Raw genomic sequence first — 16,981 nt, forward strand, 5'->3', positions numbered from 1 at the left:
AGATATGTTAATAAGCAATAAACAGACTGATCTAGAGTATGATATATTACTTAAAAGTTAAACAGTTATTGTAAAAATATTTATGTGCTTTAGAAATACCAGGCATCTTAATGAAAACCAGTATTACTGATAATAACTTATTAATAAATTGATACACCTCTACCATCAAAAATAGCTAATTCTTGTACTATAATAAGTAGAGCATTAAATTGTTTAGATGGTAGTGTTGAGTTAAATGAAGAATTTAATTTAACAAAATACACAGTAGCTGAAAATAATTATAATATAAAGGACCTAAATGAATTTATTATAAAATGAAACTGTAACAAATAAATTTTTTTTGTCTTAAGTCATTTAACAGGTTCGCTGCAGCTCTCCAAGTTTCCCTGTCTAGTGCTAGTCGTTTCATTTCGGTATAGCCTCTACATCCTACATCCCTAACAATTTGTTTTACACATTCCAAATGTTCCCGACCTACACAATTTTTCTCATCTGCCTGTCCCTTCAATATTGAAGTGACTATTCCAGGATGCCTTAATATGTGGCCTATAAGTCTGTCTTGTCTTTTAATTATATTTTCCCAAATGCATTTTTTTTTCATCAGTTTGCTACAACACCTCTTCATTTGTTACTTTATCCACCCATCTGAGTTTTAACATTCTCCTATAGCATCACACTTCAAAAGCCTCTAACTTTTCTTCTCAGGTAATCCAATCTTCCAAGTTTCACTTCCATATAAAGCTATGCTCCAAACATATATTTTCAAAAATCTTTTCCTGATGTTTACATTAATTTTTGAATTAAGCAAATTATATTTCTGACTAAAAGCTCGTTTCGTCTGTACTATTCAGCATTTTATATCGCTCCTGCTTCATCCCTATATACTGAATAACAAAATTCTTCTACCTCCATAATTTTTTCTCTTCCTATTTTTATATTCAATGTCTACATTATTGTAGTATTTACATTATTTCTACTACATTCCATTACTTTTGTTTTGTTCTTGTTTATTTCTGTGCAGTAGCTCTTGCGTAGGACTTCATCAATGCCACTCATTCTTTCTTCTAAATCTTTTTTACTCTCAGCTAGAATTACTATATCATCAGCAAATCGTAGCATCTTTACCTTCTCACCTTGCACTCCGGATCTAAATTATTCTTTAACATCATTAACTGCTAGTTCTATGTAAAAACTAAAAAGTTACAGGGGATAGAGAAAACGGACTCTTTTATTACGGCTTCTTTCTTATGTTCTTCGATTATTACTATTGCAGTTTCTGTAAATGTTAGTAATTGGTCTTCTATCTCTATACTTGAACCCTAAATTTTTTAAAATGCTGAACATTTTATTCATCTACGTTATCAAATGCCTTCAGTCTACAAATGCGAAGTATGGTTTGTTTTTGTTTAATCCTCCTTTTACTGTTATTCTGAGTCCTAAAATTGCTTCCCTTGTTCCTATACTTTTCCTGAAACCAAATTGGTCTTCTCTTAACATTTCTTCCACTCCTCTCAATTCTGTACAGAATTCTAATTAAAATTTTTGATGTATGAGTAGTTACGCTAATTCTTTACATTTATCGCTCCTGCTTTCTTTGGTATCATAACTATAACACTCTTTTAGAAGTCTGACGGTACTTCCCCTTTTTTTTTTTAAATTACGCACCAGTTTGTATAATCTATCTATCGCTTCCTCACCTGCACTGCGCAGAATTCTGCCAGTATCCTGTCTATTCCACAAGCTTTTCTGCCATTCAGAAGCTTAGTATAATGCTATACTAAATTCAGATCTCAGTATTGTATCTCCCTTTTCATCCTCTTCTTCCTCTATAACACCAGTTTCTAACTCATTTTCTCCATATAACTCTTCATTATATTCCACTCACCTAACAACCTTTTCTTTCATATTATAAATCACATTGTACCATCTTTATTTAACACACTATTAGATTTTAATTTATGTACCATAAAATTTTCCTTAACTTTCCTGTATGTTCTGTCAATTTTACCAGTGATCATTTCTCTTTCCACTTCTGAACATTTTTCTTTAATCCACTCTTTTGCTAATTTGCACTAATTGTTTTTATAGTATTTCTTAATTGTCGATAGTTCCTTTTACCTTCTTCATCACTAGCATTCTTATACTTTCTATGTTCATCCATAAGCTGCCATATATCCCATGATATTCAAGGTTTTCAACCAGTTCTCTTTGTTCCACCTAAAGTCGCTTCTGCTGATTTAAGAATTTTCTTTTTAACATTTTTCCATTCTTCTTCTATATTTTCTACCGTATATTTTTTTTACAGACTTCTTGGAATGACCTCCTCAAAACTCTTCTCTACCTCCTCTTTTTTAGACTTTCTAACATTCCACGCTCTGACTCGTAGAATGTTATTTTTTTAATTTTCTGGTAACCCCTTTCTTAGTAGTCCCCACTCAGAGATCCAAATGAAGGACTAGTTTACCTCTGAAGTATTTTACCAAGGAAGGCACCTCCATCTTTGAAGAAAATGCAGACAGCTACATTTGTAATGTAGCTGTCTGCATTTGAAACAGGCAATGAAACTATTTTTGAATGCAAAAATAGTTTCATTGTCTGTTAATGGATTATAATAACAACAGAAGTGATAAACTTCAGTGACTTGAGTCTGTAAACAAACATGTCTAGTTTTAATAACTTTTTCTTTTTTTCCCTGAATAATTCACTGTGGAACACATAACATCATTTATTTATTTGTGGTTCTTTCTGTTTTTCTATTTGTTCAGTATATTGTTTCTGATATCTCTTCCATCATTTTTCTGAAACTTCAGTTCTGTTGTTCTTGCGTTTTGGTGCTTGGATTCTTTTATTTTCATCTTTTAATATTCTCTTTGAAATTTCTCTTTCTCATAATTTCTTCAGTTCTTTTAGGTCTTCTTATGTGTGAACTGTTTGCCTTTTACTTTTTTACTTTGAAAGAAATAAAAAATTTGTTTACTCAGTCTGCTGTTATTCATTCTAAATAAATGGGAGAAAAATGCAATTCATAGTTTCCTTATAGTGACTGACAATTTTTCAATTTTAGTATAAAGTTTGTTATTTGGAATTAATTTTACCTGTTTATTCTAAAATTTAGGACCTAAAATTTTTCATATAATTTCCCTTTCTTTTTTTTCTAGATTTTCTAGAAACTTTTGTTTCATAGTCTTAGGGTTTCTGCTGCATAGAGTGTTCACAGCTTTATCACAGTTTTATAGTATCAACATTTTTAGTTCCATGACAAAGACTGTTTGTTATATCCTTTTTTTATTTAAAGAATTCCAACTGATCCATTCTCTGAGATATTTGAAATTATCCTTTTAATTTATTTATTTTATTATTTATATTAATGGAATTCAGACAGTGTTTATCATTAATCAAAAGTTTCATTTTCTCAAACGTTATTTTTAATCTCATTTTAGCAGTTTGTTTTTCTAATTCTTCAATTTGTTGAACTTTTTTCCAGTTTTTAGGTAACAATGCCATCATCAGCGAAAGCTAAACAGCTAATCTTCATTCCTCTACTTCCCTACCTTATTCTACTATTTTTATCTAAATTTTTGTTCCATTCTCTAACTACCTGTTTTAGGGCACAGTTATTTAGGGCAAAAAGTATTGGAGAAAGTCCTTCTTGTTTTAAACCGGTTTCGATGGGAAAAGGATGTGATAATTACCCAGAAACTGTATTTTAGAGAATGGGTTAGTTAATATTTTTTTGATTAAGTTTGCGGTTTTGTTATCTAAACCTAATTCTGTTAATATTAAAAAAAGTGATGTTAGTATCTACTGAAAGTATGTAAAGTATCTACCAAATCATACATTTTTTGAAAATCAATGAAAGTTATAACATACGTTCTATTTTGACATTTACAATATTCTATAATATCTTTGAGATTAAAGATTTGCTACGCACAAGATCTGTTTATCCTAAATTCACACTGATATTCACCCGGTTGAGGTTCAGCACGATTAAGAAGAGCTTTATATAAAATCTTTTTATGTGACTTCCAAAAGTGAAATTATTTTGGTCTGTTTCGGATCCTTTTTTTTTATGAAGTGGTTAGATGAGTCCAGTCTTCCAATCTTTGGGAATGTTTTCGTTATTCCACATTTCTGCTATAATTAAACTTTCCCCAGATGCTTTATTATTCTTAAGTTCTTTAATTAAATATTAAAGTTCACCCAAATGCGAAGATGTGGAGTTTTCTGTGTTATGGTTGTTAATTTTGAAATTAAAAGTTTTTTTTTTTGATTTCTCATAATTTAATAAATGTTGGAAATATTTAGCTAAGATTTTACTGTTATCTGTGTTATGTGTTTTTTTTACCATCCTCATCTTCCATCTGAAGACTTGGTTGATTGTATTTGGTTAATTTTTGTTTAAATTTTTGATAGAAGTTGCGAGAATTATTTTTAATAAAGTTTTCGTTTATTGGGTTTGAAAATTCTTTCTCGTTTTTTTTTACTTATCTTTTTACCACTTCTTTTTAGATCTTAAGAAAATTTTGCCAATTTTACTCATTTATGATAGTATAATCACATTTTATAAACAATATTTCTGAAATCTTCCTGGAATACTTAATGAAGGTATTATGAGGCACAGCTGAAACGTAATGTACACTGAATCATAACTGGAGAACAAAATACATCCAAACTGACAGTTTCTGCCATCTTGTAGTTTCATTCCCCTATTACTAAACATTCCAAAACTCAATTGACCCTCACCCTTGTGTTGGTTGTTGTATCAAGAGCATGAGGTGGAATCAAAATGCTGTCTTTCAGATTTATTATGTCCTTTGTAAAGCTAGTTGCTGTGATAAATGGGGATAGAGAGGGAGATAAGTATCTTTTGCATTTTCACAGGTCTTGGTGTGCTGTTTGCAGCTATATATTTGGCTTGATAAAGAAAGTAATAGAAATAAATTACATCCTAGTTCCCTTCTAAGTTAATATAATAGCTTCTTATAATTCTTGAGAATCGCTTTGTAGTATTTAGGAATGTCTAGTGACTCAAGTCATACCTCCTACTGCTGTGGGGTTTTTGATATCTAATATCCAGACATCTATTTTAGTTCAAGCGAGCCATAACATTTTTAATACGAGAGGTGGCTAAAATGTAATACACACTGGAACATAACAGCAGTGCAAAATGTCACATAAACCAACAGGTGCTTCCATCTTGTAGTTGCATACTCTACTACTAACATTCTAAAACTTGATGACCCATGCCCTCTCATTTTCTGTTAAGTCAACATTGTTTTGGAGTCGACTATAAATGGTATGTCAACATATCTAAAACAAAGTGCAGTGATTGAATTTTTAGCTGCATAAATAGTGATTGCTGGGACATTTCTTTATCATCTGAAAACTGTTTATGGAGATGAGACTGTTGAGGAACATACTGTGAGTAAGTGGACAATAAAATGTTGTGCATCAAAAGGTGGTGAAGTGAATATTGCGAATGATCTTTTAATATTAATAATAATATTAAGTTATAATTGTTCCTTGCACTGGACAAGGAACAAACTAACCTGGTCGATTAGTTTCTGTAACTGATAAGACACACCAAAAGGAGGTGAAAACACCTCTTTCGATCTTTTAAAATATCTTATATGTGTACATTGCATTTGACAATTCGTGGAGCTGATAATTATTCAACACAACATGATAATGCATGATTACAATTACACTCATCACATTTAACCACCTAGGCTCTTGTAAAGTTGAAATTTGAACCTATTCCACACCCTCCATACTCACCAGATTTGGAACCCGCGATTTTCACTTCTTTCCACAATTAAACAGGAATATCAGAGATGTTCATTTCACTACAGATGATGAACAGAAGAACACAGTGAAGTGTGGCTCAAAGAAAGAATACCAGCATTCTTCGTTGACAGAATGAGAAAACTAGTTCATCATTGAGAGAAATGTATAACTGTAAAATAGTGACTATGAGGAAATATAAATTGTTTTTATAACAAATGAAATGTAATTTGTACTGTATTTGAGTCATATGACTTCTCATTTGTGAATCGTGAATGACTGTGGATTGATTACATTTTAACCACCCATCATAAGTAAAAGTGTAATTACTATTTAGTTAAATAATTATTATCTGCTAAATTATTTAACAAGTATAAACTTTGAAAAAAATTGTATATCCTTGGTCATACATTGCTCAGTTGCTGTCCTAATTTTATTTTTACCAGTTTGCTTTTTGTAATACTATTAACTAGTTTTTACCAACAAAGAAACAACATTTACACATTTTTATTTTAAATTTACAAGAATTAAAGGATTTGTCTCTTCATAGCCTTTCTTTTGCAATCGCTTTAGTATTATTTGAATACAAGTCAAAATTTTAAAAAAATATATATATAGAAAATAATAAATTATATTTCTTAATTAGAATGTAATATTGTTACATTCTGAGTGGAAATGAACATAGATAGTTATGTTAAGAAGTGTTCGAAATTATTAACAGATCTGTAACCCAGACATGTTATCTAATGTCATATTACATCTTTTTCAGCAAGAGAACCACTTTGTTCCATAAAAATAAACTATCAAGAAAAGCATTATTTTGGTGTTTTTTTTTCGTTTTTTTTTTTCATGTGAATTATTAAATTGTTCCCATTATAATGAGAGTAGTCAAAATTGGCTGTTGAAGAATGAATTGTCCAAAAAGACTTTTAGACCTTTAAATTTATACCACAAAGTCTTAGTAATTTGAAAAGATTAAATTAAAAATTTTCATTGATTGTACATACTTGTTGCTCCTCATTTTTCATCATGAATTAATATTAAACTAAATTTATAATATTTTCAAATAACTACTATTAATTGGCCTGATTAATTCAGTAAGTTAATAAGATTAAATTTTGTAAATTTTATGAATTACTTTCTAATTAATAAAGCGAAGAAAGTTATTTGTTGTTGGAAGCTGAAGGGATGATTTTTAAAGCTTGAGAATACTTTTAAAAACATTTTAGTTCACTGTATTGAAACAGCCAGCTTTGATTAGTGCAGTGAAAAGAATGAAATATTTAGAGGAATTGTATGGATAGGAATGAATTTGAGTCACACAAGTTCTCAACCCTAGCCCAATGTCAATTACAAAGTGATATATTAAGAGATTTATTATATTATTTATATGTATATTTTAAAATAAGGCATTAGATTATATTATTTTGTGTATTTGATTTTCTCCAGTTTTTTTATTTTTTGGTAGTAGGACTAAATGGGATAGGGAGTTTTTGGAAAGATGAAATATCTTTTGACAGCCAGTAGCTTCTTGATGGGCTAATAAAGAGTTCTATAAGATTTAGAAAATGTTGCATATAGTATGAATTTTTTAAGATATGAAATATGCCCAAATATAGAAAAGGGAATGAACAAGGAACACATACACATACACATACATTCCATACACACATGCAGTAAAAAAACAAACTTCCTTCCACCAGCATGTTAGGGTCGGCACTGCGGGAGCGACAGTGCTATTTTCCCCTCACATGGAGCTTTCTATGTGCGCATGTGCACAACAACTAAACACCACACAGCTGGAACTGTGAATTGCACAGTTCCATGCAAAGGTTTTTGTATCTTTTCATAAACCACGGGATGCTGCGGACATTATTAAGCTTAAAGATTATATATTGTAAAAGTACAAAGAAAGAATTAAAGAAAAAATGACACATTATATTAAATGATATCTATAATATCAAGTGGAAATAGTGGGTGGGTGCGTGCTGCAGTTCCACAGTGACTATATGCGACCTGCCACTGGATAGGATATTGAATTTATCTACTATATTATTATGTTACTATTGTAGCATCATCAATTATTATGCAGAAAGTCATCGAGTAAGTAAAGAATAGTTCAACTCAATTGTTGACTGCTCAAAGTTTTAGGTTTTGTGCAATCAAGTTACCTACTTTCCCAACTGTGACATTTACTATATGATGCACCACAGACATTATGTGTAAGCAATCTTTTTTAATTTTTGAAGGCTAGTGTATTTTTATTCATGAAAATATGAGATGTTATATCAGAAAGCAATATATGCTTAAAAGTGCTTAAAATATATACAAAATTTTACTAATTTAAGTCTGCTGTAAATATTTTAACTCGCATACTCAACAAAGTTAATTTTAGTCTACAAATTTAACAGATTGATCTATGTATTTAACATTCAACTGTACATAAGATCTCTAATTGCAGTTGATCATGGAAGAGTCGTGGTTTAACTGAGACAGTAGTAAATTATGGCTTTAATTGATGATGGAAAAAGTGAATAATTTGCTTGAGACAATAATTATATTTTGTGATTTGTAGAGAATTAATTTTTTTTCTATACATTTTTTAATATAAAAAAAAATTTCAGGGATCAAAATTAACATGTAGTTCTGTTATTTAATTTTAGCATCAGTATTAACTAATGATTTTCTTTTTTTACAAGGAGAGCGATAACCTATGGTGGGATGCATTCGCTACAGAGTTCTTTGAGGACGATGCGACATTAACTTTAACATTTTGTTTAGAAGATGGACCTAAAAGATATAGTGAGTTATTGTCTAATACCTTTTACTTGCTACTTTATATATTAAAAGTGCATGCTTTTCTTATACTAATTGGTAAGGGAGGTTGCAGTATTTTTTTATTTTGTTTATATAATCTTGTATTTAGATGAAATATGAAGAAGCGTTGATTTCTAAATTTTTATTTATTGTTAATTTTAAGTTACTGGATTTTACAGTTATACAGGTAATTTTATTGTAAAAATATTAAATAAGACACACTAGTTCATGACAGAAGCCTAATTGTAAAGAAGTGTATTTCAGGAAAGAAGTTTTAATAAGCAAATCTTTCTACATTTAAAAAATGTACAATCAGCCAAAAAGTTTTAATTTTTGCAATTTTTTCATAAATTTTTCTTAAGTGAGATTTCTATATATATATCTCGAAAAGATCATTATTACGAGATGAAAGGATTGTTATTCAGGATGCTATTCATAATCATTAAATTTGTTTTGGTGTCGTGTTTGGAAATTACCAATATTTAAGATTTTGTAATTTATATAAAGAAAAACTATGATGTCCTTTGCCTTGTAAGTGTTCATTTTCATTTTTAATAACTTTACTTTCATAAAGAAAAGAATAAATCTATTGACAAAATTTTTATTTTTATGGTATGTACATAAAGTTGTACAGAAGATTAATTTTTCATTAAAAAAAATACCAATGAAGTTAGATTTGAATAGTAAATGCAGTTTTGAAGAATGAAAAAAGAAAATAAGATTTTGTCTTTTAGATTTCAGGTATAGAGAGAATTCCCTCCATCAGAAGTTTTTATTTAAAATTTTAGAGGTAAAACAATTAAATTAAAGCATCATTATTAACATATTTGTTAAAGTGAATTTTCAGTTGATAAAATAGTTTGTTTTTGGTTTAATGGTTGATGAAAAACAAAAATAGAATTTTTTTGTTCCTAGTTCAAACATTTATATTTGCGATTGTGACTCAACATTTCTCGTTTAAGCAGTTGTTTAAGAATTAGGATGCAAGTTAGACCAGGGCTTGATATTTTCCCATAGTTCACAACCTAAGTCTTATAAAATTAAACATATTTAATGGTTAATTTTGGTATTAGCCATTAAATGTGTTTAAGATATTGCAAGACTGAGAATAATTATAAATGTCTTCCCTTTATAAGTTTAGGGTATAATAAAAACAATTTGGCTATTGTGCTCTTTTGATTATATTTAATTCATTGTTATTGTTTATAATGTATTTCATTATGTCAGCCACTGTAAACTCACTTGATTCAGTTTTGTTTTAACTTTTAATGGCTTCTAAACATTATTATCATGAGAATATCTTTATATTTTCTCTATGTATCGTGCCTACATTGTAATTTTCCTTCAATTCCTTTCTTGTTTTTGTGTATATAATTGACCAAACAAAATAAATAAATCCTTGTTTTTTACTTCCTTGTACGAAGTAAAAGAAGCATTGTGATCGCGAAAAAACTAGGTTTTCAGATTTCAGCGGAAATAACCATTTTGACCAACCCTGAATCCATTTTGGCTAGTTTTGGCATGATGTCTGTACATATGTATCTTGAATAACTCAAAAACAATTAGCCGAAGGATGTTGAAATTTTGGATTTAGGACTGTCATAACATCTAGTTATTGCCCTCCCCTTTTTATTGCAATCGACTGAACCAAAAAAGCCCAAAATCCCCAAAAAATTGCATTTTGGACTTTTTCTTAACTGCAGTAATAAGCCCACATTGAGAGCTTTTCAACAATATATCATAAGTGGTGGTACTTATTTTCATTGTTTCCAGAGTTATATCCCAGTGAAATTTTAATTAATGAAATATTTGGATCTTACAAGGGGAAGGCATATCAGTTCGAATCAGACTTAATCTCCTTTTTTTTTAACTTTTTGTTTTTAATTTAGATATATTGATTTAATAATAATTATTAACCTTTGATTGTAAAAAAGTTTTACGATAAATAATAATTCAATAATAACAATTAAAAAAAAAATCAGAAGTTATTAATGGACTAAAATTTTATGTACTTTTCATTTTAAAAAAATGTGTATATCCAATTTAATAGGCGTACAAGGAAGTTTTGTGGTGTCCACATCAAATTTTTTTAATTATACCTGCACATACTTTGTGGTGAGCAGGCACCTGCCTCATGGAGAATACTACGTAATTCATTTCTTACTACAAATTGTAATACATTAATTATTAATTTATTTATCATTATGATTCTTTTATAGGTATAACAGATGTAAGTTATCCAAATTACAAAAGGTACAAGTAAATGTTTCTGACAGTAATTGTATTCATCGGACAAACATTCCCTGTGGTGAATGTGCCGCTTACTAGGTTTAATATCGCCTTCATTTCAGTGTTTTGTCATGCTGTTGTGAAACAGTACATTTGACCCAATGAAGAAAGCATTTGCAAGCAATTTCACTGAGGAGTTAATCTGTTTAAATAGTTTTTAAAAAAGGAGTGACTGAAATTATTGCTTTTTCTATGTTTTTTTAACATGTAACTTGTAAAAAAAATTATGCATTGATATTGTTGCTGACAAATAGGTTACACTACAACTGTGCTTTAACAAGAAATATAGGATAATAATATCATCATTATGTATGTAAATTTTTAGTTTTATTAACTTTTTGCTATATGTTTAACGGGTGTATTGTTAATATCACTTTTGTTACTGAAAAAAAATGTTGTTTTTATTTCTGTTATAGCAATAGGAAGGACGTTAATTCCAAGATATTTTCGTAGTATATTTGAGGGTGGAGTAACTGAATTATATTATAATTTAAAACATCCTAAAGAATCTTTCCACAATACTAGTATTACCCTAGACTGTGATCAGTGTACAATGGTGACGCATCATGGGAAACCAATGTTCACCAAGGTAAGATGATTCATGAATATTACTGTTTTTGTTAATCATTCATTATACCACCTAAACGTTCATCTCATTTATGTTCTGAGCTAATCATTTAACCTTCAAATATATATATATATATATTTATTACAATCTTCATCTTTGTTCATCTTCTTATGTATTTATTCTCACCTGCCCTGCTAAGTTAAAGCAGTGTACATAAAATGCAATGTTTCACAACAGAAAGGGATGTGTAAATTTGTTGCTTTATACTCTCCATCCTGATCTTATGGTTGTAATTCTTGTAAAGCACCCGAATTACAAGAGTCGCTGATCATCGCCAATTTCTCTCAAACAGGTGGTGTTCACTGAATATAAACACCCAGTTCCTGTAATAAACAGAATGAAGGTGTCAGTAGTAGGACTGAATATTATGTGCATTTGGTGGATGGTCTTGCTGATATAGAACTTTTGAAGAAGGTAGTGGGAGAATACATGACTCTTGATTTCCCTAACTTTAAATCATGACACATAATAGATATCAGAAATACAATTATTCCAAGATCAAAAAATAATTTCAGAGGAGGTTGAAATTTAGGATAGGATGGATTGGGGACATACCTATTAACTAGTTTATACTATTCTGAAAGTCAGCTTTTAAGTTAGGAAAGTATTTTTCAAATCTTTAATCTCAGAAACTGAAATCATGGATTTTTTATAAACTGAATGAACAATTTATAATTTTTTTTTTTTTATAAGATAGATATTACATTATTTGACTAAACAAAATCCCATGAGGATGATTTTCTGTTATAATAGTAAGCTTTATAATTAAATTCTATAACCAACATAGATGTTGCATAATATAGCATTTCAGAAATTTCAAAGTTTTCAATTGTATGTATGTACCAATTGTATGTACCATGAAAATTATTTTTACTAGAAAAATGTTGTATCCATTTTTAGTTTGTGTACAGTGTTCAATGTGTCCCATCACTTATATTAGTCTATAAATAATTGTTTTTTGGCAAACACATATTTTTTATGGGTGATGGGGAGATTTGAAGAAAATATGTGAGTTTTCAGTATCCCAGGTCCAGTAGTTCTGCCCACTGGGTTGGCTAGTGATGAACTCCTCATCACAAATCAGCTGATTTTGAAGTCGAGAGTTGTATGGTTCAAATCCTAGTAAAGGCAGTTACTTTTATATTGATTTGAATTCTAGATCGTGGATACTGGTGTTCTTCGGTGGTTGAGTTTCAATTAACCACACATCTCGGGAATAGTCGACCTGAAACTACAAGGCTCACTTCATTTATATTCATACATATCATTCTCTGAAGTATTACCTTAACGGTAGTTTCAGAGGCTAAACAGAAAAAATTAAAAAAGAAGAATAAGTTGACTATTAACATACCTTTCTTCTTCCTTTTCTCTGGGAATTACTATTCTTCTTGCCTCTGGGAATTACCATTCAGATATTACTTCAGAGGTTGAATGAGGATGATATGCATGCATGTAAATGAAGTGTAGTTTTGTACAGTCTCAGTTCGACCATTCCTGAGATGTGAGGTTAATTGAAACCAAACCACCAAAGAACATCGGTATCCACGATCTAGTATTCAAAAACTATTAACATAATCAGCATTAGTTAGCTCATGGAAAACCTGCATTCAATACAAATAACGTTTCAGCATTCTCCTCACCGCAGTGTGGGCTGAACCTAGTGAAATGTTCTTTTCCAGTTTCCAGAAAAGAAATACTAAATGTACTTTGAGGATTATTCATATTATTGGAGGGCTAGATGCCATTGAATAGTGGCATATTTTACATTAGATATAATAATTAGTTTTTTTTTTTTTTTTAAGAAGGTGTTCTTTGTGCAAAAATTTCAGGTAAGTTCTTGAATGAGGGTTTTTTATTTTTCAACATTGCCTTTGATTGGACTATTTTATCCAAATTCATGAATCTGGTGCCTGCATTTGTGTATTTGCCTTGATTTCTATAGGTGAAGCAAGGCATCTATTCCTTTCTACTGAAATGGTAAAATCATAGTGACTTGAATATATGAGGTGTGTGAGAAAAGTAACGAGACTGACTTTTTACTTACCAAAGTTTTTATTTTTTTCAAACAACAATATTATCCCCTTGAAAGTAGTTCCCTTGGGCAGTTATACACCGGCGGAGTTGTCGTTCCCACTCCTGGTAGCAGTGCTGGAAGGCTTCAACTGGTAGGGCTTTTAACTGGTCGGTCACAGTCTTTTGAATGTTCTCCAGAGTTCCAAAATGATGTCCTTTTAAGACAAGTTTCAATTTCAGGAAAAGGAAAAAGTCACAAGGACTCAAATCATTTGAATAGGGGGGTTGAGGAACCGTAGGAATGCGTTTTGAGGTCAAAAATTCCCTGATGGAAATGGCCGTGTGTCACGGGGCATTGTCATGATGAAGCATCCACTTGTCTGCAATGTCTGGTCTCAAGCGAACCACTCTTTTCCTGAGCCTTTCAAGGACACCTTTGTAAAACACTTGGTTGACAGTTTTTCCTGGAGGAACAAATTCTTTATGCATGATACCCCTTCTGTAAAAAAGCAAATCAGCAGGTTTTGATCTTTGATTTGCTCATTCTACATTTTTTCAGTTGAGAAGATGACGGAGTGTGCCACTCTTCACTTTGCCACTTTGTTTCAGGATCATACTCAAATATCCAGGATTCATCACCTGTGATCACACGATTGAAGAATTCTTGGTCATTGTCAATCCTCTCAAGAAAATCAACGCACACATTTCTTTGATTGTCCTTGTGTTCCATTGTGAGGTTTTTCGGCACCAATTTCGCACAAACCTTTTGCATGTCCAAATCGTCTGTCAAAATTTGACCTACGGTGAAAGTGTTTAAATTTAACTCTTCACTCATCATCCTTATTATTAAACGACAGTCTGATCTCACATGCTCAATGTTTTCTTCAGATTTTGAAGTTGAAGGTCTCCCTGAGCGAGGTTGATCTTCAATGTGTTCTCGGCCTTCCAAAAATGATTTGTGCCAGCGGAAAACTTGTGCCCTTGATAAGCAATATTCCCCATAGGCCTGTTTCACTTTTCAAAGGTCACACTCGCAGATTCCCCAAGATTATCACAAAACTTGGTTGCATAATTTGCTCTAAATTCCAATGCTCCAGTTTCGTAACACACAACAAAAACACAACTTCACTGATGGCGCTATCAAAAATAATGTGTTGGCTGAACGGAGTTGAAATTCGTACTCAGCATGTGGAAGGGATGAACAAACCGGTCTAGCACAGGCCAGTAGACACAGCAGTGCCAGATCGCTCCAGTGTTACCAATCTCATTACTTTTCTCACACACCTGTATTCTATCTAATGAACAACTTAGGTTTATAGACTGGCATTTTTCATTCAGTTTCTAGCATGGGGATGTGTGTTGTTGCTCACAAACTTAGTTATGCATTACAGTTAGTAATACTGAAATAAGTATGTTTGAAGTAGAACAAATAAGTTTATCTGTAAAGAGAACTATAATTAATTTACCAGAATACATTTAAATTTACTAAAATTTAAACATTAAAAATGTTTAAAATTATGAAACATTTGTTTAATACGTTTAAAGTAATATTTTCATTAACTGATGTTTATGTTATGTTTTCATGTTTGGTAGGTTTGTACAGAAGGCAGATTAATTCTTGAGTTTACATTTGACGACTTAATGAGAATTAAATCATGGCATCTGGCAGTAAGGACGCACAGAGAATTAGTACCAAGGTCAGTTGTGGGAATGCATTCTCAGCAAGACCCAGCCATGCTAGATCAATTATCAAAAAACATCACACGACAAGGGATTACTAATTCAACTCTCAACTACCTCAGGGTAATTTAATTATTATTGTTACTTTTTTCTTGTATTTTTCCTCGCAACATCTTATTTTAAAGTATTAAAGTAATATTTTATTGATCGGTACAAGGAACGAGTCAGTCCAAACATCTTGTGGCCTAAAAGGCATTTTGAATTTCATATATTTATCAGCTTTACTAGCCTGTAGATAGAAGACGCAGTACCTAGCTATAGAAGATACAGTCTGACTTACAAACTAAGATCATATACCCAAAGGAGGAAATCCAAAGAGCAAGTCTCTTTTATGTTGATGTTTGCTCACATTGTAGACCCCTGTAGTTTGTAAATTATATTTGAAGATAATTGTCCAATCTGAAAATGGACAATTTTCCTGAGATTTCATCTGCTTAGGCATATGAAGGAATTGTGAGTTTTTACAAAGTTCCTCATTAGTGATCTATAAAATTTGTTACAGGTTTTCTAATATTTTATTAGTTTTAATTTAAGTAGCTGGAATATTTACACTTTTCGTAGGAAGAAAGTTGTAAAGTAGTGTAATATCTGGCACCACCCTCAACTCCAATGATCATATCTTAAATGATTTTACATCATTAAGAGATGAAATGTTTAATAGCAATCCTGGACAAGGGACTGCTCTGATTATAGCCTTCAAGTCTTGCCTGTATATCCAAAAATTTGGTAATGCTTTTATTAATCCCATCTCCAGACATAGGAGGCAGGCTTAAGAGTTTCAGATTTCTCAGTCTGAAAGACTGTTGTATATTTTCTAAGGTATATTATCTCTTCCAAACTGAGTTTGTCATAAATGACTCGCTAATAATTCCAGTTCTGAGTTTTTCATTGATACATCAACAAACTGTTGAAAAAGTCAAGCGGTTTTTCTATCAGTTTGGCTAGTCCTTCAGTTATGTCAACTATGAATATTAGTGGTTTTAGAAATTAAATCTTTCACACCAAGTAATCAGTTTTCATAAAACTGTTAAGTATTGCTCAATAAAACGACCTTATTTAAAATGGAAAATCACAACCACAGATAATCTTCCTAAGGCATGAACATATTATTCTGTTAGTAAGCACTTTTTCCTCACTTAGAATGATAAGATCAAGCAGTTTCAAGATTGATTTTTGCTATATTTTTAAAAGCTGTGGAAATAAAAGATATGGTAATCTCTTTACCAACTTCTTCCTAATCTCTGTCAACTTCTTCCTGACTACTTATTCTTTGGCTTTGTTTCACCAAACAACTGCTCTATACATAGATTTTCTTAATCCTTTGTGCTCTTTTGGCCTGCAGTGCAGGCCACCCCGTGCGCTCTCCATATTTTAGAAGTTGCTGTCATGACAGCTCTCTTGTCCTGCATTGTGGGCCACAATTACTTACATCATTAACTCTCTGTACATTGCAACAGTGTTGAGCCCATCAGCTCAGATTTATTTATGTGTCATATACACAACTGATGTTAAGTGTACAAGTTACTTTAATCGTAATTTATTGTATTAACACTGTATTAAAATTATAAGAAGTAATAATAAAAGCTTTAAAGTCTAAAAGGCATAGAATGAAAATTGGATATATGTGTGTTACAAAAAAAATTTTTAATGACTGTGATTAAGAAACATTTTCATACCAATGACTTTATTATGGTACTGCATAAAAAAATA

The 16,981-nt window shown here is 30.9% G+C and overlaps 1 protein-coding gene across 3 annotated transcripts in view; it reads left to right on the forward strand.

The window, feature by feature from the left end:
• The window catches only part of LOC142324801 (LIM domain-binding protein 2-like), a 369,662-nt gene that overhangs the window by 338,759 nt on the left and 13,922 nt on the right, over nucleotides 1-16,981 (forward strand). For all 3 annotated transcript variants that reach the window (XM_075365805.1, XM_075365806.1, XM_075365807.1), the window contains exons 4-6: nucleotides 8,484-8,586; nucleotides 11,307-11,479; nucleotides 15,125-15,334. In XM_075365805.1, coding sequence (XP_075221920.1) covers nucleotides 8,484-8,586; nucleotides 11,307-11,479; nucleotides 15,125-15,334 — 486 coding nt within the window. The remainder of the gene's footprint in view (nucleotides 1-8,483; nucleotides 8,587-11,306; nucleotides 11,480-15,124; nucleotides 15,335-16,981) is intronic.

Source organism: Lycorma delicatula, chromosome 5, assembly GCF_047948215.1.
Source record: "Lycorma delicatula isolate Av1 chromosome 5, ASM4794821v1, whole genome shotgun sequence".
Taxonomy (NCBI): domain Eukaryota; kingdom Metazoa; phylum Arthropoda; class Insecta; order Hemiptera; family Fulgoridae; genus Lycorma; species Lycorma delicatula.